Genomic DNA, 25376 nt, shown 5'->3' on the forward strand with positions numbered 1-25376 from the left:
ACAATATTAGTGAGTTTACATGTTGTAAGTATCTGATTGGTATTTTTATTGCTTCAATTAGTAAATCCCATTTTGCATTATATGTTGGTCTAGGCAAAAGGTCTCATTAACAAGGCCAATTAAGGGTTGCTCCAGGAGAAGTTTCCATTCCTCTCAATACAGCCCAACAATAGAAGGAAAACTGTCACTCCATGGGATGGAAGCAAATGTAATAGCTGATGACACTTTCAAGCTAAACTTTTAAACTTTAGTCTTTCAGCATGCCCAAAAAAAGTTATTATTATACAATGCTGATGAAAGTGGAGCCTGATAGATAATGACAGTTGCAGAAAATGGACTAAAGTTGATTTCAGAGCACAACAGCTAAAGGGGAAAACTCTGTGGGCCTCCCTTCCCCCTGGTGCCCTAGCTCTATGCTTATTTTGCTTATTTTGGTTGACCCAGAGTTGTCCCAGACTATTCTTTTCATTCTGTTTTCTACAAACATACTCACATTCATGTAATTATGAAGTTTTTCCTTTGCAGTTCTCAGGGACAAAAGAATATCAGATGGAAAGCAAGGATGGTACTTCTGAGCAAAACTTTCAGGTAAATTATTCCTCCAAAATTGCTCTAGTTGTCCTCCTTTTCGAAGTACAGTTTGGATAGAATTAAACTGAACTAGCGGAATCCTGATTGAACAATATAAATATAGATTTGAATGTTGACACTGCCATTTACCAAATGTCATTATTTGCATTGTTTTTCCTGTTTTGAGGCTCAGTGAACTGATACTACAGTATTATCAAAGTATGCTATGGGTAGGCTTTATCTTTTTGGTTCAATTGGACATACTCACTGGACACGAACCATTTAGATCTTGCCATTGGAAAAAGTGGCCAGAGACATATAAAAAGAAAACTCCCTGTGACATGCAATCGATCTAGGTCCAAATGGACTCTCCTCCAGCCCAAAACTTTAGCAGAGAAAGTGAAAAAGCAGGATAGCTTGGGGAAGGAGGAAATGATGATGAAACTTTAGAAAGAATGGGTACAATATAAATGCATTTATAACCACCACCACCACCACCCACAACAGATTCTGCTTCTTTGTCCTACTATTTCTTTTCCTTTTCTCTTTTCTTTGTTTTTTCCTAATATTTGTTTTTGTAATAAATATTTGTTATATGTCTAATATAACATCTAAGAGACCCAGCAGGAGATATCTATATGTATCATCTACTTCCATAGCAGATAAATTAGGCTTAGTGCTTAAATACTCTGGCCTTGTAAAAAGAGCATCTTAAGAAGTGGATTCACGTGATTTGATTTGGTTTTGCCACAAATGAAAATTATAGTAGCATCATTCTCTAATAGTTTTGGACATTATTTAAACATTATAAAGTTTTCTAAAGAAGCTTTGAAGTAAACTAATAATTTGTTTTCATATTGCTGCATAAACACACAAATAAAAATGCTCTGAAATTCTTTCTTACCTTATCAGAGCAGTCATGAATGGAATATAAACCAGAGTTACAAAAAGAACCTTCATGCCTTCGGTGTATTGAAAATGAAAATGTAGGTGATTTCTTGGAGCATTTGCTCTTTTATATGTCACTGTGGTTCCTGGGAACACAATCAGCTATTGGTGAGTCAATAGCTGTTTGGCAGGACATCTGCAATATGCTGTAAAAGCAGAGTTGTTTTGTGTAAATATTGCAACCTGTTAAGGATGAGCAGACCCAAATTGGGATCTACTGGTAGATCACTGAACTATTATGATTTATCAATTGTTGTTTGTATCTTATTATTTATGAGTGTATCTTATGGTTTATGCCCTATGACTTATCACTTTGTTATTCATATGAACATTGAGAGCTTATGAACAAATTCCTTGTGTGTCCAATTACACTTGGCCAATAAAGAATTCTATACTATTCTATTGTATAAGACCAGAACATTTAATGACAAACATTATTTTACCAAGAGTTGCTACCAAATTGCATACAGGTCATAGAAAGCCTTTTCTCTAAGTCTAAGTGAGTATGAATCACTTGTGACCAAACATCTGAAGGAAGGTCCCAAAGGTGCTGCTTCAAGAGGCAACTGGACTTGCTGTAAGTGTAGTTGCCTCTTGAAAAAGCACCTTTGGCACAACAATGACCTGGATGACTGAGAATCTCCATAGACATCTGAAGGAAGGTTTTTTTCTGGAGCATCCTTCACAGCTATTGAAGGGTGGACATCTGTGAGTTATTTTCTGGAGAAATATATTGCATTTATGAATTATAACAGAATAACAGAGTTGGAAGGGACCATGGAGGTCTTGTAGTCCAACCCCCTGCTCAAGCAGGAAATCCTATAACCATTTCAGAAAAATCTCTTCTTAAAACCTCCAATGTTGGGGCTTCCACAACTTCTGGAGGCAAATCTTTCCACTGATTAAATGTTCTAATTGTTATGATGTATTTGAAATATCATATTATTAGTAATAATATGATAATATTAGACGAGAGGGCAGACCTGGCATGTATTACTGAAACCTGGCTGGGCCCGGAGGGAGGAGTCCCCCTCGTAGAGATGTGCCCAGAGGGTTTTCAGGTGCTTCATCAGCCGCGATCCCAGGGAAGGGGTGGGGGTGTGGCTATTGTTATCCGAGAGTCTCTAGTACCTCGTAGGATCCCTGCTCCGGAGCTTGTCGGGTGTGAGTCCCTGCTGGTGAAGTTGGACCTCAAGGGTCAAGTGGGTCTGCTGTTAACGTACCTGCCTCCCAACAGCGTTGCAGCAGCCCTCCCCTCACTCCCCGAGTCAGTAGCCGAGCTGGCAATTGAGTTTCCCAGGCTTATGGTTCTGGGGGATTTCAATTTGCCTTCGCTCGGTGAACACTCTGATGAAGCGCAGGAGTTCATGGCTTCCATGACAGCCATGGGCTTGACCCAAGTAATTCGGGGCCCGACTCACTCGGCGGGTCACATGCTCGACCTCATATTCCTCTTGGAGCAGTGGAGTTGTGATCTTGGTTTGAGGGGTAGCGAGATCTTACCCCTGTCATGGTCGGACCACTACCTACTGAGGCTTGACTTTCGGAGACCAAACCCCCACTGTAGGGAGGAGGAACCGATTAGGTGGTTCCACCCCAGGCGACTTATGGACCCTTCGGGCTTTCAGACGGAGCTTGGCGTTGTTCCTGATACCCTCGCCCGCAGTCTGGCGGAGACTCTGGTTGCTGCTTGGAATTCAGCAGCGGCAGGGGCTCTTAACCGGATTGCGCCTTTACGGCTGATCCGAGGCAGTGGATCCAGGAGGGCCCCTTGGTTTACTGAGGAACTCCGGAAGATGAAGCGCTGAAAGAGACGCCTAGAGCAACGATGGAGATCCAGTAAGTCCGAGTCAGACCGAGCGCTTTTAACATCCAGCATCAGAGCTTATCTCCGGGCAATTAGGACGACTAAAAGAACACACATTGCCTCTCTGATTGCTTCCGCTGAGTCGCGCCCAGCCGCCTTGTTCAGGATAACCCGTTCCCTCCTAAATAGGAGGGATATGAGCAATCCTTTGCAAGGCAGAGCTGAGGATTACGTCCAATTCCTCGCGGATAAAGTTGCTCGGCTTCGGACGGACCTGGACTCCAATTGCGCAGAGCCAGCTGAGGCACCAGGGGAGAATCTGGCAGGACATCACTGGATTGAATTTCAAGCTGTTACCCCTGAGGACGTGGACAAGGCCATGGGAGCCGCAAGTGCCTCCACATGTGTACTGGACCCGTGCCCCTCCTGGCTGGTTGCTAACAGCAGGGAGGTGACACGGGGCTGGATCCAGGCGGTTGTTACCGCCTCCCTTTGGGAGGGGTTCTTTCCCCCCACTCTAAAGGCGGTGGTGGTGAGACCCCTTCTGAAGAAGCCATCTCTGGATCCAGCCATTTTAAACAACTATCGTCCAGTCTCCAACATCCCCTTTGTGGGGAAGGTTGTTGAGAAGGTGGTAGCCTTTCAGCTCCGGCGGTCCTTGGAGGAAACCGATTATCTAGATCCCTTCCAGTCAGGATTTAGGCCGGGCTACAGCATGGAAACTGCTTTGGTCGCATTGATCGATGACCTCTGGAGAGCCAGGTTATGCCTCCGTCCTAGTGTTCCTTGACTTCTCAGTGGCTTTCGATACCATCGACCATGGTATCCTTCTGCGACGACTGCGGGAGGTGGGGGTGGGAGGCACTGTCCTACGGTGGTTCTCCTCTTACCTCTTGGACAGGTCGCAGTCGGTGTTGGTTGGAGGGCAGAGATCGACCCCTAGGCCCCTGAAATACGGGGTGCCGCAGGGTTCGGTCCTCTCCCCCTTCCTGTTTAATATCTACATGAAGCTGCTGGGTGAGATCATTCGACGGCACGGGATAAAATACCATCAGTATGCGGATGATACGCAGCTGTATCTGTCCGCCCCGTGCCAACTCAGTGAAGCGGTTGACGTGATGTGCCAGGACCTCGAGGCTGTTAGGGACTGGATGGGGGTTAACAAGCTTGTACTCAATCCAGATAAGACCGAGTGGCTGGTGTGTTTCCCTCCTACTAATTGGCCAAGTGTTCCATCTCTCAGGCTGGGGGGTCAAACAGTACACCCCTCAGACAGGGTTCGCAATTTGGGAGTCCTCCTGGACCCACAGCTGACTTTTGAACACCACTTGTCAGCTGTGACCAGGGGGGCATTTGCCCAGGTTCGCCTGGTGCACCAGTTGCGTCCCTACCTGAACCGGGAGGCCCTCACAACAGTCACTCGCGCCCTTGTGACCTCTAGACTGGACTACTGCAACGTGCTCTACATGGGGCAGCCCTTGAAGAGCATTCGGCGACTTCAGCTTGTCCAGAATGCAGCCGCGCGAGCGATCGTGGGTGCACCTCGGTTCACCCACGTAACACCTATCCTCCGCGAGCTGCACTGGCTGCCTATTGGTCTCCGGATACGCTTCAAGGCGCTAGTCGCCACTTATAAAGCCCTTCATAGTATTGGACCTGGGTACTTGAGAGACCGCCTGCTGCCAATTACCTCCACTAGACCGATTAGATCCCATAGATTAGGCCTCCTCCGAATTCCATCCGCCGGCCAGTGTCGACTGGCGACTACCCGGAGAAGAGCCTTCTCTGTGGCTGCTCCGACCCTCTGGAACGAACTCCCCGTGGAGATTCGAACCCTCACCACCCTCCAGGCCTTCCGCAAAGCCCTTAAAACCTGGCTGTTCAGACAGGCCTGGGGCTAAGAACTATTGCCCCTGTCTCGAATTGGTATGACTGTTGTGTATTTTAAATTATGTATTGCTTCTGTGTCGTTTTAATTTTCTGTTTGTATCCCCCTTCCCTGGTTGAGTTGTGAGCCGCCCTGAGTCCCCTTTGGGGGAAAAGGGCGGCATATAAATAAAATCAACATTCAACATTCAACATTCAACATTCAACATACAGCTAAATGATTCATTTCCCCTTCTTCTTCTATTCAATTCACCTGATCTCAGAAACTGCCCGGACAAGTCCCTGCAATTTTCTTGACAAGGTTTTTCCGAAGTAGTTTGCTGTGGTGGAGAGTGAGTGACTGCCTCATAGTCATGATTAGAACTCATGGTTCTTCTGGTTTCCAGCCTGATGACTTAATCACTACACCAAACTGGCTCTTAAAATGACTCAAGAAAGGAAACTAAATTGACATTGTTTTACTACAGAATCAGTATAATCTTATGGTCAGAATGAACTAAAATTGAGAAAAGCACTTCAAACCATATCCAGTTAGCCACATTGGTCCAGTAATCTTCTCAGCCTTACAGGTTTTTGGGAGGATAAAATATTGGCAAAGGGGAAAAACATACATTGAGCCCTAAAAGCTTTTTTCCCCTAAAAGATTCCATCTTTTAGAAGTAGAAAAAAATATTAATTGGTTCCCACCCTCTCCCCACAAACCAAAGACTTTCCAAAACTCATTCTCTGCAATATTTTACTTCACTATCTCTCTGCTGAAACGTTGGCTATGTCAATGGTCACAAGATGCAATAGTTTAAGGTCATAATGATCTATGTCGATAAAACAGATTAATGGTTAAATGGTAAGCCAGACCTTCCCACCTAAATTTTGGCACATCCCAAAAATACTAAAGAAATGTAATAAAACACAAACAAATTGTCATTATTATTAAGTAAATATGACAATTTGTGTTTTGTAACAAAAAGCCACATTCTGACTAGAGAATATGATTAACTGTGCTATGCAAGATGCACTAATTCATTGCACTTGGTATCAGATGATGCTTTAAAACATTTCTCATTCCATGATTACTTTTTAAATAAAATTCTGCCAATGGGATCATGTGAAATGGAGGGGGAAATTAAGTCCATACACGGGCCTAATTTTTCAGCTACTGAAGCTGATATTCAATGCCTTGTTCATCTTGTTCACCCCATCATAATCACATATTCATACCACTTGCTAAACCAAAATCAGGAAGCCATATCATGACTTAACACATGTCTGAACCCATACATATGAATGGATAAATTGCTGAAAGTATTGATCACATTATTGGTCATTAAGTCATGGGACACAAACCTCAAAAATGAAATATCCCAAAGAGGAAACTCAGAAGCATTTCCAAAAAACATTTGAGATCAACAAGAACTTCCCTGAGATAGTTTTACTGCCCTTTTCTATTAGAGCTGCTCCACGGGAATGTCTGTAGTTCTCATCAGCAGACACTCATTCACTTATCAGAAATATTTCAAGGCTCTTGAAAATCATGATTGTTGCCATGTAGACCATGCCTCTATTTTACTGGGAAGGGGAAATGACAGAAGAGCAGAGTAAGACCCAGAGAGTTTCTACATCTACAAGGACTATTCATCTGACTCTAAAAGCCATTGTAGCTTTTAAGAATGGGCAACACATTAAGAGCAATTATAGCCTTTCTCCCATTTGATGAGTGCCAGAAATACATCCTGGGAGACCTTGAAGAGATGCCAATTGATAAAATGTTGGATCTGAGTGGCAGGCAAGTGAGACGGTTTCCTGTGTGTGTTTGCTCTTTCAGGGAGTTGGTCAAACTGTACTTGAGCAACAACAACCTGAGTCATCTGCCCCCTGAGTTAGAACAGTTACAAAACCTTCAGATCCTGGCACTGGATTTCAACAACTTCCACACACTACCCCAAGTAGTGTGCACCTTGAAACAGCTGTGTATCCTTTATCTGGGCAATAACAAACTGGGAGACCTACCTGCAGAGATGCATCAGCTCCGAAACCTCAAGACTTTATGGATTGAATCCAACCGCCTGTACCACCTGCCCAATGTGGTGTGTGCGCTGAAGCAACTCAAGACGCTGCATGCTGGATCCAATGCACTGCGCTCTCTGCCTGGACAGCTACAGTATCTGAAGGAACTGCGTACTATCTGGCTCTCCAGCAACTTACTGGCTGATTTCCCACCAGTGCTTTTGCATATGCCTTTCCTGGAAGTGATTGATGTGGACTGCAATGCCATTCATGATTTTCCCAGTCTCATCCACCTGAATGGTTTGAAATTGGTGATCTATGACCACAACCCCTGTAGAAATGCACCCAAGGTGGCTAAGGGGGTGCACAGAGTTGGGAGATGGTCAGAGGAGAGCCCCGAGCCTAGGAAGAGATCTGGGATGGACAAGAACAAAGGAATAGAAGACATCAACTCCCTGCTTCCTCTCCCTCCTCCTCTCTCCTGCAAAGTGTCCAATTAAAGTGCCAGAACATTCCTCAACCCCCAAAGACCAAACAATTATTAGTGCCTAAGGCTACTTCTTGGAAAAGTTCAACAGGACGCTTGAACTGGCTCTTGCTTTTGCAAGCTTGCATGAAGGTGACATTGGCAGAATATCATTTGTTCCAGTGGTACGTATGCGTCTGTATGCCTGCATATGCACAGTAGCTATGTGAACACTTGTAGCAAATGTGTAGTTGAAAAATGTACAGAAGAGAAAAGGCAGTCAGCAACTATGTTATATAATTGCTTTCCCCCCAAAAAATCAAAATGGAAGGCTAAAGCAATGCACAGATGAATCAGATGTCACAATGGCCATTTTTATTTAAACAGATGTTGGATAAATTTATTGCATTTATTGACAATAAACTATAGCACTGGATTCTTAAGAGGCATTGTCTAGAAGCATCCTGAAAACATTTTGAAACCTTTTATAATTATGTTAATATAAATAAGCAACATTTCAAACTAGTTGCTATTTAAATAAGGTCTTTCAATCAGATTTTAAAATGTTTTTAAGAATTATTAAAGGCTGGAGAGAAAAAATGATTTGGCATTTTTCTCTTATACTTTTACACATCACCAGGATTCCTTTTAATATATTTATACCAAGCTCACCTTGTTAATTACACTGCAACTGAGAAATATTTTAACTTTTCCACTTTTTTTAGGGAAAGTAGATCACAAAGTAAACACTCTAACCAATCTTATTTATTTGCATCCTGCCTTTATTTTTACAAATGACTCAAGGGTAAATATATCTAACATACCTTCCTCTTCCTAATTTCCCCACAACCCCGTGAGGTGGGGTGCATTGAAAGAGTGACTGGTGCAATTATCCAGCTGGCTTTCATGGTTAAGGTAGGACTTGAATTCATGGTATGCCACTTTTTAGCCTGGTGCCTTAATTCACTAGACCAAACTGTCTTTTTTGCATGACTTTCTTACTATAGCTCTCTGTCAAAAGCACCCAGGTGTGTGAATCACTTTTTTCGGACTAGGGCAGCACTTGTAATCCACCTGGGTCATGTATGATCTCTAAGGATTACAGAAAAGGCAGATGGCAAGGGACCATGTCTTCACTGGATAGGCAGAGCAAATGTTTTCCAGCAGGGGGCCATGAGGAAATGGAAGGTTAGTAATGACTTATTTTTTCTTGTACACATTGTCACTTTTAAACGGAAATATTTGACTTCTGTAATATGTTGGCAGGAACTTGATGCATTTTTGAGGCTGCAAATTGGTGCCTGGAAGGCTGCAGGTGGCCATGAAATCCATTTTACTTCCTAATTTTATGCAGCAATATTGATACACTGTGGGTATTCCAGAACACAGCGGTTCTTGAAAAATTAGATACTAGGTATTGATAAATAACATGCTTTTCATCTATATAGGGATGGATAACTTCAGGTATCCAGAGTAGCAACATCATTTGAATAACATGGGTTAAGGTTAGAAGACATGTATTTTACAGGCTTTTTTGTGGAATGCAATGGTGTGCCTCTAGGCAGTTTACTAACATTCCTCTCTTAAGCCCTTAACTTAAAACTTAAAAGACATGTTCACATTGTATCCATTATTGAAGTTTTTTTTTTCTTAGAAAAGACAACTACCTTAAGTCACACCTTGTAACTTTCAGGGCTGAATTGCTGCAATGTACTCTACCTACTAGGTTCAACTGACACAAAATGCTACTTTGTTTCAGAAAATCTAATGGGAGACATCTGTATATTCAATGTATCCAGTTATTACCTTAGTTTTTGGTCTATAAGATGATCTGGACTATAAGACACACATTAGCTTTAGAGGAGGAAAACAAGAAAAAACAAATCTGGCCCTGCCTCCCAGCATCCATCCAGTATTCATTTGGCTCGCATCCTTGCAGCAAACAGCTTGGTCAACTTCAGCATGTTATTGGTGCCACGGCCCATTTGCCATGGTTGCCGCAGCCCTTTTACTGCCACCTGCAGTCCATTTGCAGCCCATATGCTGCCATGGCCCATTTGATGTGGTCTGTCTGTCGCCACAGCCCATTTGCCGCCTATTGCTGTCCCTTCACCACTGAATGGGCAGAGGCAGTGGCGTCAATAACACCAACTAGAACAGATGATTGGCACCGCATCAACCCCCTCACCCGCTGCAATATTCGCTCTGTAAGACACACAGGCATTTCTACCCACTTTGGAAATGTCAGCTGGGAATAAATACCAGATTTTTTGGACTGTAAAACTTATAGTACAAAAAATACGGTATTTATTCCTGATTTTTATTTTAAAAACCCGCATCAGATGAGGCTATGCCCTCTTGGGAATGTAGTTCTTAACTACTATTAGACATTTCATAAATTTACCAAATATTTAAAACGTTCCTAAATTAAGGAGCTTCTTTCCCAAGAAGGCTTGGAAACTATATATAGCAGGATGCAAAAAGTTATGTCCAACCAGCTACCTTTCTGTGACCCTGAGTGGGCAGGGACCAAAATGTGTTCCCTTGCAAATACTTTAGGGCACCCGTTTTCAGGATGCAGTCTTCCATGTGACAAAAAGTCCAATGCAGCCACAATGCTTTTCCTGTTATGTAGGACACAGAAAGCTGCATTATATCAGAACAGAACATTGACATACCAAGTTTTGCAATCATGTTATGCTTTATGAGCTCTTCTAAAGTGACACAAAAGACTCTTTCCCAACCAGAAGAGATGCCGAACCTGGAATCTTATTTGCTGTGAGTTTTTATACAGCCTACAATGAAGTTCTTTTTTCAACTTATGAAATAAAAGTATGCATTATCCTCAGACTTTGAAACAAAGCGTTAAATGTATAATTTGTGCATTTTCTCCGATTGCTATTCAGTTTACAATTGCATTTCTCCTAAGGTGAAAGATGTACTTTATTCAGAAAGATGTTTCTGCCTAAATAATATTTTTTATCTTTTCTTTCAACCTTTTGCAAATTCTGAGTTTCTTGTTGTTTTGTGCATCTCAAAATGCTGGCTAAATCTTCAAACTTTCATACTAAATGCATTTGTTCTGGTTAACAAGACTATGAAATTATCATTTTGCTCCAATGATGTCTGATATCTACCTCCAGAATTTTAAATCATATCAATAAAATGAATTTGAAAGATTTCATGTTTCAATTTTCACAACTGGCTTATTTACAGGAGGCATTTTTCATGTTTTGATTAAAAACTCAAGAGTCTGCTTATTCAGATAGTCTTACATATATAGAGAATATATTTTTAAAAGTATGTTTGATAGGTCAGCAGAACCCAATCTTGGCAGTGCATTTTAAAACACCCCCCACCCCAGCCCCCGCTCATCTGAGAGTATATACAATGCTTAGGAACCAAATAACTTTGCACTTACTATTACATAAAGAAAATCTACTACAATATTTTATCTTTATTAATGTAAGAACAACCAATCTGATACTCTCCTGAAGTGTTCAATTATAACTTCCCTAATTCCTTATTACTGGCCACATTGGCTGAGAGTGATGGGAACTGAGGAATAGTCTTAAATGAACTAAACATAAGATTTAATTTTTTTGTTTAAAATAATGATCCTGAACTCTGCTTATAAGATCAAACTGCCACCTACAAATATTTTAAGTAATCTGCTCTTTCACTTTTCCAAATTTAAGTGCACATTCAGTGGAATAATGATAGGAAACTAAAAGATTAATCCATTTCTATTTGAAATGTTTATTGTGAGTATGAGTACTACACAAAAGGAACAGTGAAGGAGTACATATGTTGCCCCATGAATTAGATGTTTTTAAAAAAACCAATATAAGTTAAACCAAAACACTTATGCGCCGGTACTAAATGTGCCATTTCTTCTGTAGTCTGTTAGAAGTACACCCAGTCTGAAAATGTCTGGTTTGAATGTTCTTTCTGAATGTAAAATGCTCAACAAGGATACCGATCTGGGACTCGTTTCCTGAAAGAAGTAATAGAACTGAGTGTAAGCAGATGCCACAGGACATGAAAGTATTTCTCTATTCAGAATAGCAATAGCACTTAGATTTATATATCACCCCATAGTGCTTTACAGCACTCTCTAGGCAGTTTGTAATGTCCCCAACATTGCCCCAACAATCTGGGTCTCATTTTACAGAGCTTGGAAGGATAGAAACCTGACTCAACCTTGATACTCATCAGGATCAAATTCTAAATTGTAGGCAGAGTTTGCCTGCAAAACTGCATTCTAACCACTGCATCACCAGTTAATTAGAAATGATAAATCTCAATTTAAGATTTCATTAAGTAGCATTAGCTCATATAACCTGGTAACAGTGAATCATAAAATAAATATTGAAGCTATGTGTGCAATATTTAAACAGAAAAACATGGGTAGATAATAAAAAATATAGACATCTCATTCGTGCATCCCTTCCAACTATATATTACCAAATGAGAGTAATTTTTGGCCTTTTAAAACCACAATCAACAATATATATATTGAATCTCCACAGAGATTAACCCAATTATTTCTCTTCAACTCCCCCCAAAAGTCAATGATTTCTGCCTATGGTGATTTCTGCCTATATCTGGTGATATCTCTGCATCTATGTCCTATTTCTGTTGCCCTCAGAGGTCAAGACAGTAAACAGAAAAATACATTTTGCTGAAAATCCTGCCCACCCACTGCAAAATATTTGATATTCAATTAGCTCATTCCCTCACAAGAGCTGAAAAGTTGCACTTTACCTTGGTGCTGCCTTAATGATGTCATCAACGCGGAGAATGACTTCTGCTGCTTCAGCAGCACTTAACAAAACCTGACGTTTCACTTGAAAGCTTTCAATGACTCCTAGACTTGCCATGTCTGCAATAGCAGCTTCTTTCATATCTTCAAGAGATTACAGGGAATTATTGACTTTCTCATTTTGTTTCTGTTGCAGTTTTCAATTACACAATTATTGTTTATTAAGGTCATTTGTATTATAAGCTTGGGGATTTGATTAGTTGGTGACCTGGAGAGGAAGAGCTCAGATGTCCATTTAGATCTGAGGACTGTTTTTGAATATACAAGTTTAAAACCCGTAGAAGTTAAGTTGTGTTTGTAATTAATATTAGAATTGAACTCACAATAGTTTCCAATGAAAGTTCTAACTAAGTGAGGAGGGACAGAGAAATAATATTTTATCAATTTCTCTTTTTTCAGACACTGATGTGTAAAAACTATTTATCAGCAAATGCCTACTAGGTTTTTTCCCACTCATGCATTAAGATTTTCTTAAAACATAAACTTACCTAGTCCATAGGTATTCTTCCCTTCACTGTGGGCAGCTCGAAGTTGGGAAACCAAATCTGCACTATCATAACCAGCATTTTCAGCTATGATAGTCGGGAGCTACAAAGATAAGCCTTTATTAAAGGACTATTTAAAACCAGTACCAAACAAGCAATAAAAGCTCATTCAAACCTAAGATAACATGCAACAAATCTCAATAATATTCATTCACATTTAAGCATTTTAAATTACAGCGAGGATGCTACCTGGGGGACAGGGTCAATTGCAGCATTATTCCATTTTCAGACATATACCTTTTAATTGGACCTTTTACATTATATACTGTACATTATTTGGATGGCTACCTTGAAGAGAAATAGTTCAGAATATTAATCACTATCTTTTTTTCAAGACTCATGGAACAAGTAACTTATCCCACAGAAATGATGATTTCTCCCAAGAGTTAAAACCCTCAAAAGGCTAGCCAGCTGATCTTTTCCATATCTTTTAGCTTTATATATTTATTTTGTAATACAATTAAGTGGACAGGAGCTTACCATACTTAGAGCCCTAGCAAAAGACTCCATTGCTAACGATTCTTTTCCAGGGGTTCTTTTTGCAAGCTCCCACACTGCATTAGCCATTAACATTTCTGAACAGCCTGAAAATTTGAAAAACCAACTCTTAGCCAATGTGAGTAAATACATAATATTTGCATTGAAGAAAATTTAGGTTTCAAAGTTTGAATACTCACCTCCACCATACACAGTTCTAGTATCTTTGACTGTCTGGGCAAGAACACAGAGTGCATCATGCAGTGACCTTTCAGCTTCATCTATGATTTGCTGTGTTGCACCACGTAAGACTATGGTGCAAGCTTCACCTAAGTATCAAAAAAGGGAAAGATATGTAAATTTAAATTTAATGAGTCTTAGATTATTAGTTGAGATATATGGACTAGCTCAAAAGCTACTTGTAGAAAGTCTGATGGTCACATTCTAACAGACCTTAATGCTATATAATAATTTCATAAATTCTGTATTACATGGGCAGACCAAATCTCAGCATATACACCCCTTTCTGAGCAGTTACAGGATGGAGCATCTAATGGTTAATAGTTCTACAGAGTGTGTGGCATGCATTGTCTCTTTGTTATTACTGGGCTTACCAACTCCACTATACCTACTAGATTACAAATACAATGATATGTATGTTATAACACAGGAGCGTTATGAAAAATATGGATCATCAATGTGAATTCATGGGATCGCTCCATGTATGGTCAGGTATTACTTTTACATTCTCTTGCTTTTAATTTTGCATCTTTCCCCTATTTTGGTCTGGTGACTACACAGTACAAGTAATAGTTTATAAATATTTGGATTAGGATTGTTGTGTCCAACATTTAGTAAGATAGGAATAACTGGAGAATAGACTGGCTCAATCCATCTTACCCATAGCAACTCCAGAGAAATGAATAAGTTTATCTTCACCAATCATGACCTCTTCAATTAGCTTGCAGCTTCCTAGCTTTACCAATTCTGGGTGATCAAAAGTTGAAGCAATTTCGCCACCTAAAAAAATTAAAGTTCACATGAACCATTTTCACTTGCATAATGGTCCAGAGAGGGACTATTTATCTTCCCAAATTGCTAAAATAAAGCAAAAGGCATTCTCTTCCTAAGTATCTCTGATAGCTTTATGAAGAAATAGTTATTATACTGCTACTTCAAAACAAATTGTTCTGAAGAAAATGCAGAACTATGAAATTTCTCTGAAGAGTGTCATGAGAAATCAACAAGGAATAATGTTAAAAGGAAATTGTCATTCAAAACAATTAAGTCAAGAAGCTTTTGCACAAGGGAAAGGCATTTTGATTCATGGGAAAAGAGGACATCCAATCTACCCACATAGCTACCGTTCCCTACATAATATACCTTTAAATATTCTTAAGCTTCAGGACTTTTTTTCCAGAAGGTAGGAAATAATCTATAATTCTTTGTTTTCATTTTATCTATCCCATTTCCTCCAATTAAACTGAAAGTATTTCAAGGGTAAATAGTGAAAATCAACACTAATTATAGAATGGATTACTCTTTACTTACCTGTCACAAGAGCTAAACGTTCAACTCCAGCGAAATCTGCGTGTTCAATTGCCATAACACCAGCAGCAGCAAACATCTGTTCTGGGTAATTATAAATCAACTGCCTGTAATGGAAACATACAGCATTCCTAATCACATGGGAAACAATGATTATTCTTCAACTTAACAAACTTCCTCATGCACACAAAAACAGAATAATCAAATCCCTTATATTTCCAATATATGGGAATATAAACCTGATAATTCTAATTTATAATGTCTGGAAATTATCAATTTTAATTCAAGATTTCTGAAGGATAGTTGATTAAAGAGATCAGTTTTTCAAACTGAAAGTGGTCTGGACTTGACAAGACTGACAAAAAAGCCTTTAAGAGGCCATCAGCAAGAGAGTCAAAAAGTAGTGGCACAAAACAGGTCTATAGAACCATTGCATTTCAAAATGCACAACTCCAAATATCAGATGTTCCTAAAATTGTTTCCAAACTTTCTGCTATAAAATTAATTTTTTGTAATCCACCAGGCATTTTCCTACACTCAATTGAATAAGGACAATCATTATGGATCAGGCACATTGTTAGTACGACAAATCTTTGTAAGGGAAAACAACTCTTTTGTTCATAAGCAATGTTCATAATGCTCAGATATGCACAGAAATGATCATTAATAGCCCCCACAGACACAGATTTGGTTGGAAGAATGAGAATGTTCAGTAGCTGAAAGAATATGTGAACTATGAACTATTTACTGACTGATCAATAAAATTAAGATATTTTTTATATCTATGTAATATACTTTAAAATATAAGCACAAGTTATAAATATTAATATGAGACAGAAAATAAATGCACAAAAGGATGCATCATCCACAGGGAGAGGGAAGCATCAAAACAGACACAACAGATACAGTGTTACAATGCAAACACAGCTCATTATATATGCATACAAAAGAGGTGAGGCTTGGGTGCAATATTATGCCTACCATCTTGTCTATTTTGAAACTGTCCAGTAAAGCGTCTTGGGATATAATCTAACTACTGTCATGCATCAGAGTAATATAGTGGTTTCAAAAGTATTCCTCTAGTGAACAGAAGGGTTCTTTCTGTCTTCATTTCCAATGCAATGCAGCCTTTCCTTTGGGCAAAGCAGGCAGGCATGCAAACTCCAATGATTCCCCTTTTGTTAACTCCTCCCGCTAAAGTTGCACCTCCAAAATATCTAGGTATTTTCATTCTAAAAACTATAAAGGTAAGATAAACAATTTCTCTACTTTTATCTAAGTAGAAATATTCTGAGTGCAAGTCTAGTTGGTGATAGAAATATTTAAACTGAAACTCTAAATCAGTGTTTCTCAACCTCTAAATCAGTGTTTCTCAAACAATTTTAAGATATGTGGGCTGGAATTACCCAGCTAGCATGTCTGCACATCTTAAAATTACTGAGATGAACAAACCCTGCTCTAAATCACACCAATTACGTACAGTGGATATAAAAGTCTACACATCTATGGTAAAATGCCAGGTTTTTGAGATGTAAAATAAATTAGACCACGATAAATTACTTCATAAATTTTTCCACTTTTAATATAGTGGTGCCTTGATATTCAACTGCCCAGAAACCCATTGAATTTGGTACTCAACATATTTTAATGCAAAAATGTCTTGGTACTCATTGTTTACTTGGTACTTATCAGTGACTGCCTTGTGACTCATTACATTATTTCTAGTGGGAAAAATTTGGTATTCATAGTTTTTGGTACTCATCACGCCTCACTGAACCAAATTAGCAATCAGTACCACAATACCACTATGCAATTTATAAGCTCTATAATTCAATTGAAAACCAAACTGAAATCTTTTACGGGGGGGGGGGGGGGGGGAGATAATAAAAAATGTTCAACAGTATGCAACCCGTAAGACATTTTGTTGAAGAACTTTCTGATCTTATAGCAGCATTAGTACAATACCACTATGCAATTTATAAGCTCTATAATTCAATTGAAAACCAAACTGAAATCTTTTAGGGGGGGGGGAGAGATAATAAAAAATGTTCAACAGTATGCAACCCGTAAGACATTTTGTTGAAGAACTTTCTGATCTTATAGCAGCATTACATCTTTTGGGGTAGGAGCTTATCAACATGGCACATCTTGCCTTGGGAATCTTTGCCCTCTCTCCATGCAAAAGCACTCCAAATTTGTCAGACTGCAAGGGCATCTCCTGCACAGCCCTCTTCAGGTCACCCCATAGATTTACAATTGGATTCAGGTCCAGGCTCTGGTGAAGTCATTCTTTTGTTGATTTGGAGATGTGCATTGGGTTGTGATCGTGTTGAAAATTGAAATGACTCTTCATCTCTAGCATTCTAACCAATTTAGTTGTATTTATTTTGTACAATGATAATAAAGGCTATACTATACTATTTTAGCAGAGGCCTAAAGATTTTTGCCAAACTTGACTGATATTCATACTTTCCTCCGCCTTGACTAAAACCTCAGTTCCAGCTGAAGAAAAACAGCCCCAAAACATAATGCTGCCACCATTGTGCTTTGCTGTGGGTAGTGTGTATTTCTAAAGTGCAGTGTTGTTTTTGCACCAAACATACCTTTTGGAATCATAACCAAAAAGTTCAATCGTAATCTCATCAGACAAGAACACATTTTCCTACATGCTTTTGTCAAACTTGATGTAGTTACAAAATGTATCTGGGCTTGGATGTTTTTCTTTGTAAGAAAAGACTTCCTTCTTGACACCCTATCCCACAGTCCAGACATGAAGAATAGGAGATTATTGTCACATGTAGTATACAACCAGTACTTGCCAAAAATTCCTGCAGTTCCTTTAATGTTGCTATAGGTTTCTTGGACAATTTCTCTTCTTTTTTCATACATTTTGGAGGGACATCCAATCCTTGGTAATATAAATATGGGTAGTGCCCATATTTTTTCACTTGTTGATAATTGTTGTCACTGTGCTTCATGTTCTATCCAATTTCCTGGAAAAAATTGGGTACCTACTCCTGACATCTTCCAACAATGAGTTCCCTTTGATGCTTTGTAAGCTCTTTGCAGACTATGGCTTTTGCTGTAATAGGTAACTGAATAAATGTCAGAAAAATACTACTAGAACAGTTGGACTTTATATGGGCTTGATCGGTCATTTTAATTGATGGCAGGTGTGTATCTACCATCAGCTTGAATATGATTAATTTTGAACACAGCCACATTCCTAGATAGATAAGAGTGTGCATGCTTATTTAGCCACATTATTCTAGTTTTTTATTGTTCTTTTCCAACTAAAAAAACCATATTGTTTTTCAATTAAATTGTACTGTTTATGTGTTATATAAAGGTGGAAAGAATTATACAGTGATAAATTTTTAACATCTCAAAAACCTGGCACTTTAACAGGGGAGTGTAGACTTTTTATATCCACTGGAGCAGCAAGCTTGTCAACTACAATTTTGCTGGCAAAATACATACCTGTTGATAAAACAGTTTATTCCATGCTTTAGAATACGCTCAACCTTCTCCTTCATTTTCTCCTTTTCTGCTTGTTCTATTTCTGCTACCTTTGCTGTGGAATCCACTCTTACACGGGAACCAAATATCTACATTAAATGAATACAATAATTATATTAACTAAAATGCAATTGTTTCAATTAAATGTATTATGGAATCCACTTACCTTAATTTTATCAGTATCCATGCCAGTATTGGCAATAAGTATCTTTGCATTTTCAATTTTTTTTGGCTGATTAACTCCAATTTTTTTATCCAACAGAAAACCTGAAAATAGTTTGCAGGGTAAAACAATAAATGATTAAGTGAACAGTTTTAAATCTATATACTACTAAAATTCTCATGCATGTCTGATATTTAGTAATCTTCAATTGAGCAAAACACCGCATCATAGGACAAAATCTCAAATGGGTTAGCCTACAGAATGGTGGGGTCCATTATTCCTAAGGCTATGAAATCTGAGAATGTTTTGCCACTTCAGTGCCACTGCTGTTCAGCATTACCACAGTGCTACCTCAATTATGCCCCATTTTCAACATTTCCTGATAGCTTACCATACATTACTGGTGAGCCTGGAAGGAACTGATACGATTATCGATGCTCCTCACCTTCCCACAAAGTCTACAATGAAGAAATTGTACTGTCTGCCACTCCATCTGCACCCAAACTGTGCTGACCATTCAGTCTCTTGCTCTGCACTCACACCTTGCCATCCACTCACAGTTCCTTGCTCCCTTCTCCTTAACTACTTACCTGCTGGAAGGGAAGGGAGAAAAATGAAGCAAGGAAGGGGATAGAATGAAAAGAGAAAAAGAGGGAGGGAGATTTTGGACTCTCACTGCCAGCTTGCCACAAGGAAACTCAATAGAGAAGTTGCCTGGAAACCAGAATTCACTCCTGCTTCCACCAATTTTTTGTTCATCCATATCCATACTATTTCTTAGTTTAGATATGGAAATATCTCTGAAATTTATTCATTTGGAAAATTTATATTGCAGCCTATTCACTCAAGACAATTAACAGGAAATATAACAAGTCAAAAGTAGTGTTTGATAAACTTGCAGCTTCAGTTTGTCATTATACATCCTATATAACATGGGTGTCAAACTTGCTGTCACATGACATTTTTCCCTTCATGGAGCTGGGGTGGGCATGGCCCACATGTGATGCATCCGGCCCACAGGCCGTCAGTTTGACACCTCTGCTATATAATGTTACTGAAGATTGTTTTCCTCAACAGCCTTCAAAGTGCGTTGTACATCATGTGTAAAAATATGGAAAGGCCAAATCTGCAGTAATGGAAACTCAAATATTTATTTTTTGATAAAGATATAGTTTTAACAAAAGTCCGGTATACATGTATGCTCCAAATTATACATAATCTGAGAAATACCTAATTAAGAGACAATTAAAATTATGCAGAATTACATAACTTTAAGGCTCCCTCAAGAATTTGCTTTTACATTTTATCAAATAATATTGCTATGTTATTTCTTTGGTTAACTGGAACTTTTAACAATAAACTTTCTACTGAAGTCTGCAACAAGCACTGCCATGTTTTATGGCAAATAAATCTTTCTCTATTCATACAGATAATCAAAAACAGCAATATAATACCTTCATCCAAGTAAGAGTCTATGAGACTTCCTCCTAACTTCTTGATGACATGAATAGCTTCTAGGTTTCCAGACCCTTTCAGCCTAAGGACAGCATCTACAGCAAGTTTTGCAAAATGCTCTTTATGATGAGTAAGCAGTTTTGAAGATAGTGTTGTTTCGGCAATGTTCATTAAATCTTCATGAAACTTGACTTCATTTGTACTGAAAAACAGAAAAAATAATCAGGACCACCAACAAAAAAAATACCTTTTAGCCTCATTCTCCTTTTTCTAAAAATATATTCATACGACTTATTGTTTTTAGAATGTAAAAAATAGCACTTTAAAGCAGGTAACTAATAGCAAGAAATCCCATAACAATTTCTAGAATTCCAATAGATTCCGACTAATGTGACTTCTCATTCTTGTACTTCAAAGAGGGAGATTTAAATATATTGTTCACAGAGATAATTAAATTCAGTAACAAGATATTGTTCCCAAAGGATGAACTTTGCCGTACTGAAAATCTATAAACACCAAATGTTACAAAGCACGTACTCATCTACATATACTGTACTTATTTATTGTATTTAACAATATTTATTGTATTTAACAATAAATCCTGGAACAGACTTTCTTAATTCTTACACCAAATATTGAACCATCTTCTAGAGAACAAAAATATTCAGGAAACATCAACTCTGCATTGAAGAGTGAAATATATAGGATGAGGAAAATGGTAGCTTGCATCCGTTTAATGCTTGTGTTAGTTTACACAGGTATATATACTATACAGAATTCTGAACATTCAGTGTATTTTGTTAGAATGCTACAGTAAACATCCTTTGTTTCAAATTCTTCCATAATAGCGAACAGCAATCAAGTTGTAAGCACTATTTTCTATTAGATATAATTTTGACTTCAAGTTTGATACAAAAATGCTACCTTGCCTGTGGCTATACTAACCCATTATCCACAGCTGATTTCACCAAGGCTTCTCTGGCTGCTCTTGTGGCTTCTCTCCAGCCAGCAATAATGGTCTGAGGATGGATTTTCCTTGCAACCAATAGTTCTGCCTCCTATTAATGAAATATTAGCATATCAACTATTTTTCAATTCTGTTGAATATCATGATTAGTAGTGTACTGCATGAAATCCAAACTTTAAAAATCGATTGCGAATTTTCTCTTTGCTTGGTACATTTCAAAAATTATACTGAAACTAATTGATAGCATTTATCTTTATAATTTCCAATATAAAAATTAGCATGAACATTTTTCTCAATGATTTCTCCTTAGATTATATAGTACCTATTATAAATTGTCTAGCAGATGACAGCTTTTTCACATTTAAACCTCAATGATTTATGAGCTATTTTTGAATATAAGTTGAAAACTGGCTTCTGGATAGTTATATCTTCTTTATTAAAAACAAGATATAATAACTTACTCTTAGCAATTCAGCTGCCAGAACAGTTACTGAAGTAGTTCCATCACCAACTTCATCATCTTGAACCTTGGACATATCTGTAGGAATACTATTTTATAATTAATAGTTCCCATTTGTTATATAGAGACCTCTCCAGAAGAACAATGCAGTGTTTTTCATTCAAAAGGAAGAGTGCTAAAGAGTTGCAAATTCCTTAATGTGCAAGTCCATTTCCCCTTGGACCTTGCTACAGTTGTGTAGAATAGCAGCAGTAAAGATTCTCAGTAAAGACTGCAGCTGTTTTAGGGAACTGAATGTTACATTTACTTCAAAGCGCTTTTTACCCTTTGAATCCAGCACTCCGCACAGCTTCACTGTGCAGATAATAGAAATGTCATACATAAGCAAAGCTATGCAGATTATTGAATCTCCATAAGGATAGATGAGGTCTCCACCAATTTGCTTTTGATAGGCAAGATGTGTCGTATCCTCAGCTTTCCTTGGCAAATAATTATATTTGCCTGGGAGTACATAATCAGCTCAGAGTAAGCTGATAAAGCCAAACTAAAGCTGCTATAGATGTTTTTAATCAAAAGTAGAATATACATACTGTGTATTTTACTAAACATATATTTATTTATACATATAATTTATGAATAATTTATAATTTTTAAAAGTATATGAATAATATATTTAAACATACATACCAACCAAAACTTTAGCTGCAGGATTATCAATTCCAATTGATTTTAAGATTGTTGCCCCATCATTTGTCACTGTCACTAGCCCCTCTCTTTCATTAGTTAGAAGAATCTTGTCCTGCAAGTTACATATTTGTGATTATAAAGCACCAAATTCAAAATCCTAACAATGACGAAAAGTATTCTTACAGAATCTTACCATGCCTTTAGGCCCCAAAGTGCTTTTAACAAGGTCTCCAATGGCAATAGCTCCAACAAAAGAGGACTGTAATAGAAATAGCCAATAAATATAATTTCTTTCAGCTTGGATTCAGGGTGCCAAAAATAAAAAATACATTTCAACTTTTATGTAGCTAGTTATTAGAACAAATCAATGACAGACTTACTAAACGAGCAGTTTCTGCTTTTTCTTCATCAGCACCAGCCTTGAAGATGTTCACAGGTGCAAGTGACATGGCTGCCTGAATAAGTTATTGGGATGATATAAACCACATTGAATAAAGTAACTTACAAAACACTTCACCACTAACTACAGGATTTTTTGATATGTTAACATTACAGCAAATAAATATTCAATGTCATTAAAATAACCATTAAAACAAAATTATTAAAACAAAAGTTAATTTTTGGAGTTCAGTTAGGTTAAATATATTTGAAGAATGCCATCTCAATTTGTTTTCACATACAATTTTCCATGCATAATTTTAGTTTTCAAACGTATACATACAATACGTTCATATTAGCCATGTTGTTTTTAAGTTGTTTATATCTTGAATATGTTGTTTTAAAGTGGTTAAAGGAATGGAAGTGATTTTAAAAAATAATCAAACTAAGGGTAACAATATGAAATTATTTAGAAAATATAACAGGACTCAAATTCCTAAGAAATTTAAATCTCTGAAAAACATTGCTCGGACAAAGAGTCCCAAGGGAGTGGGGGGCATACAAATCTTATTAAAGTTGAAAGTTGAAGTGGGCTTTTCCATTAAAAGAGTTTATGGAGACAGTGCTAGGGAATCAAAATCTACTGTATTGGACAGTTGAAATGCAGTTGGTAGCTTTCTCGACTGTAACAACTACAGAGGCGATGGTTTCAGTGGTCTCCAACCTTGGCAACTTTAAGACCTGTGGACTTCAACTCCCAGAGTTCCTCAAGTCTTAAAGTTGCCAAGGTTGGAGACCACTGGACTTTACGTCACTAATTGGTCCTATGGGAATCGTAGACAAACTCCAGGAAACAAAATATATTCCCATTACATTTTGAAATTAAAATCTCAAAGGAAGGAAAGGAATTCGTTGCCTCGCGACGGTGGAGAACATTAAGAGCGGTTGAGAGGGAAGAGATACTCGGCCCGCCCTTCCACAACGCGGTTCTTCTGAAACAGGCCATCTGCCATTCCCATCATCCCTGGCCTGCACTGTACCAAGCCTCACCGGCTGGGAATAATGAGAACTGAAGTCTCGCTGAGGAGAAATTACAATTCACGGGCCTATAGCCTTCCCCACCCAGCTCACCCAGCCGAGTCCGCTGCGGGCAGTTCTGGAACCTTCCATCTCCCCTCCCGCCGAAATGGCCTAAGCCCCCCACCGAGAAAGCGCTGCGGTCCCGCGCAGTGAAAAGCCCCCCTCAGCACCGCGCGCCAAAGGCTCACCATAGTGACGACGCTCCGAAGGCTCGAATCTCTCCAGCCGCCTCGTGTCCGGGGAATAAAGCCAGCCGCTCGTGCCCAAGATCCAACGAGCGGCGGAAATGACGGAAGCGCCCCCGCCCTTAGCCGCCGGATGAGAAAGTTGCATGTCGGGAGATGTAGTTCTGGGCTCTATATCCACCCTTCGGCAAACGTTAGGTTGTGATTTCTCAACGGTGTGTCTTCTGCAAAACCGCAGTTGGTGTGTTAACTTCTCGCAGTACCGAAAACAAACCACATCAGAAGTGTATTATATTAGAGAAAGGGGAAAAAATTCCAGTGGTTGAAATTCTCGCTGCTGTCCATATGTTTAGCTCTTCTTGGTTTACTTCATGCATAGCAGCTGCTTAGGTTCAAACATTATGTGCTGCTGAGCCATAAACATTCAAAGCATTTTGTTGTTTGATGTATTTCAGTCTCTGAAGTGAGCAATAACAATATGAAACCTATGAAAATAAGTTTATTAAAGCAACCATTTACTAAGGACAGAACTTTAACTTTAATTTTAACTTTTAATAAATTTATATGCCGCCCAAATCCCGTAGGACTCTGGGCGGCTTACAGAAAAAGTTAATAAAGAGTTAAAATAAGGAAACAATTTAAAAAGAAACAATTAAAAAAACGCACCATACACTCAATCTGGGTGGGGCTGGACCTCATTCCTGGAGTCAACAGCCCCAGGCCTGCCGGAATAGCCAGGTTTTAATGGCTTTTCAGAAGGCCGAGAGAGTGGGAGGGTCCGGATCTCTATGGGTAGGTCGTTCCACAGAGTCGGAGCGGCTACAGAGAAGGCCCTCCTCCAAGGAGCTGCCAGCCGGCATTGTCTGGTCGACGGCACCCGGAGAAGGCCCAGTCTGTGGGTTCTTATCGGCCGTTGGGAGGTATGCGGTCTCCCAGATATCCAGGTCCTAGGCCATGTAGGGCTTTAAAGGTGATGACCAGCACCTTGAAGTGTGTGCTGAGACTGATCGGAAGCCAGTGCAGCTCGTGGAGGATAGGTGTAATATGGGTGTATCTAGGTACACCCATAATCGCTCATGCGGCTGCATTCTGGACTAACTGTAGTGTCCGAACACTTTTCAAGAGCAGCCCCATGCAAAGCGCATTACAGTAATCGAGCTACAATTTTTCTTTTTTTGCCTGACTTTTGCAGTTTGTGTTGTATGAAGTTATCACTCAGCCCCCTCTCAGAAAAATGAAATATCCTAGGAAATATTGAAAAGGCAGAATATTTCTCTGGATGTGAAAAGAAAGAAACATGTTTTAAAAGACAGAATAGTTGCCTGTAGCTTCCTGCCCATCCCCACTTTGTCAATGGGCCATTAAGAAGGCCAAACTAGTCCACTTTACATAATAAAGACTTCTC

General features: G+C 38.9%; 3 protein-coding genes across 3 annotated transcripts in view; 1 reads left to right on the forward strand and 2 right to left on the reverse strand.

Annotated features, from left to right (window-relative positions):
- Positions 1 to 7367, reverse strand: part of LOC106540835 (cathepsin E-like) — a 24975-nt gene extending 17608 nt beyond the window's left edge. Inside the window, exons 1-2 of the mRNA XM_087723454.1 lie at positions 7220 to 7367; positions 494 to 671 (exon numbers count right to left, since the gene is read on the reverse strand). Of these exons, the coding sequence (XP_087579580.1) occupies positions 494 to 671; positions 7220 to 7233 (192 nt within the window). The 5' untranslated portion in view covers positions 7234 to 7367. The remainder of the gene's footprint in view (positions 1 to 493; positions 672 to 7219) is intronic.
- LRRC10 (leucine rich repeat containing 10) lies at positions 6831 to 10861 on the forward strand. Its single transcript, XM_087723455.1, has one exon. It carries the CDS (start codon positions 6880 to 6882, stop codon positions 7714 to 7716), a length of 837 nt encoding a protein of 278 aa, XP_087579581.1. The 5' UTR covers positions 6831 to 6879; the 3' UTR covers positions 7717 to 10861.
- A 560-nt stretch (positions 10862 to 11421) lies between these two features.
- Positions 11422 to 24098, reverse strand: CCT2 (chaperonin containing TCP1 subunit 2). The gene is made up of 16 exons (XM_014066663.2): positions 23975 to 24098; positions 22709 to 22783; positions 22522 to 22587; positions 22329 to 22440; positions 21643 to 21719; positions 21160 to 21272; positions 20214 to 20416; positions 18763 to 18863; positions 18558 to 18685; positions 15081 to 15184; positions 14430 to 14549; positions 13730 to 13858; positions 13533 to 13636; positions 12996 to 13095; positions 12450 to 12591; positions 11422 to 11679 (listed from the first exon to the last, which is right to left on the reverse strand). The coding sequence occupies exons 1-16, from the start codon at positions 23975 to 23977 to the stop codon at positions 11649 to 11651; spliced, it is 1608 nt and encodes a 535-aa protein (XP_013922138.1). The 5' UTR covers positions 23978 to 24098; the 3' UTR covers positions 11422 to 11648.
- Positions 24099 to 25376: the final 1278 nt, after the last annotated feature.

The sequence above is a fragment of the Thamnophis sirtalis genome, unplaced genomic scaffold (genome assembly GCF_051295495.1).
Source record: "Thamnophis sirtalis isolate CommonGarterSnake01/CBP01778 unplaced genomic scaffold, rThaSir2_p1.2 scaffold_9, whole genome shotgun sequence".
In the NCBI taxonomy this organism is placed as follows: domain Eukaryota; kingdom Metazoa; phylum Chordata; class Lepidosauria; order Squamata; family Natricidae; genus Thamnophis; species Thamnophis sirtalis.

Excerpts from the sequence above, each read along its gene's own strand:
- CCT2 (XM_014066663.2), bottom strand. Across the intron at positions 15,185-18,557 it reads ATAAACTGTTTTATCAACAG|GCAGTTGATTTATAATTACC; the intron begins GTATGTATTTTG and ends TTTCCATTACAG. Across the intron at positions 13,096-13,532 it reads TTGCTAGGGCTCTAAGTATG|CTCCCGACTATCATAGCTGA; the intron begins GTAAGCTCCTGT and ends TTATCTTTGTAG.
- LRRC10 (XM_087723455.1), top strand. The coding sequence starts at position 6,880 with ATGGGCAACACATTAAGAGCAATTATAGCCTTTCTCCCATTTGATGAG.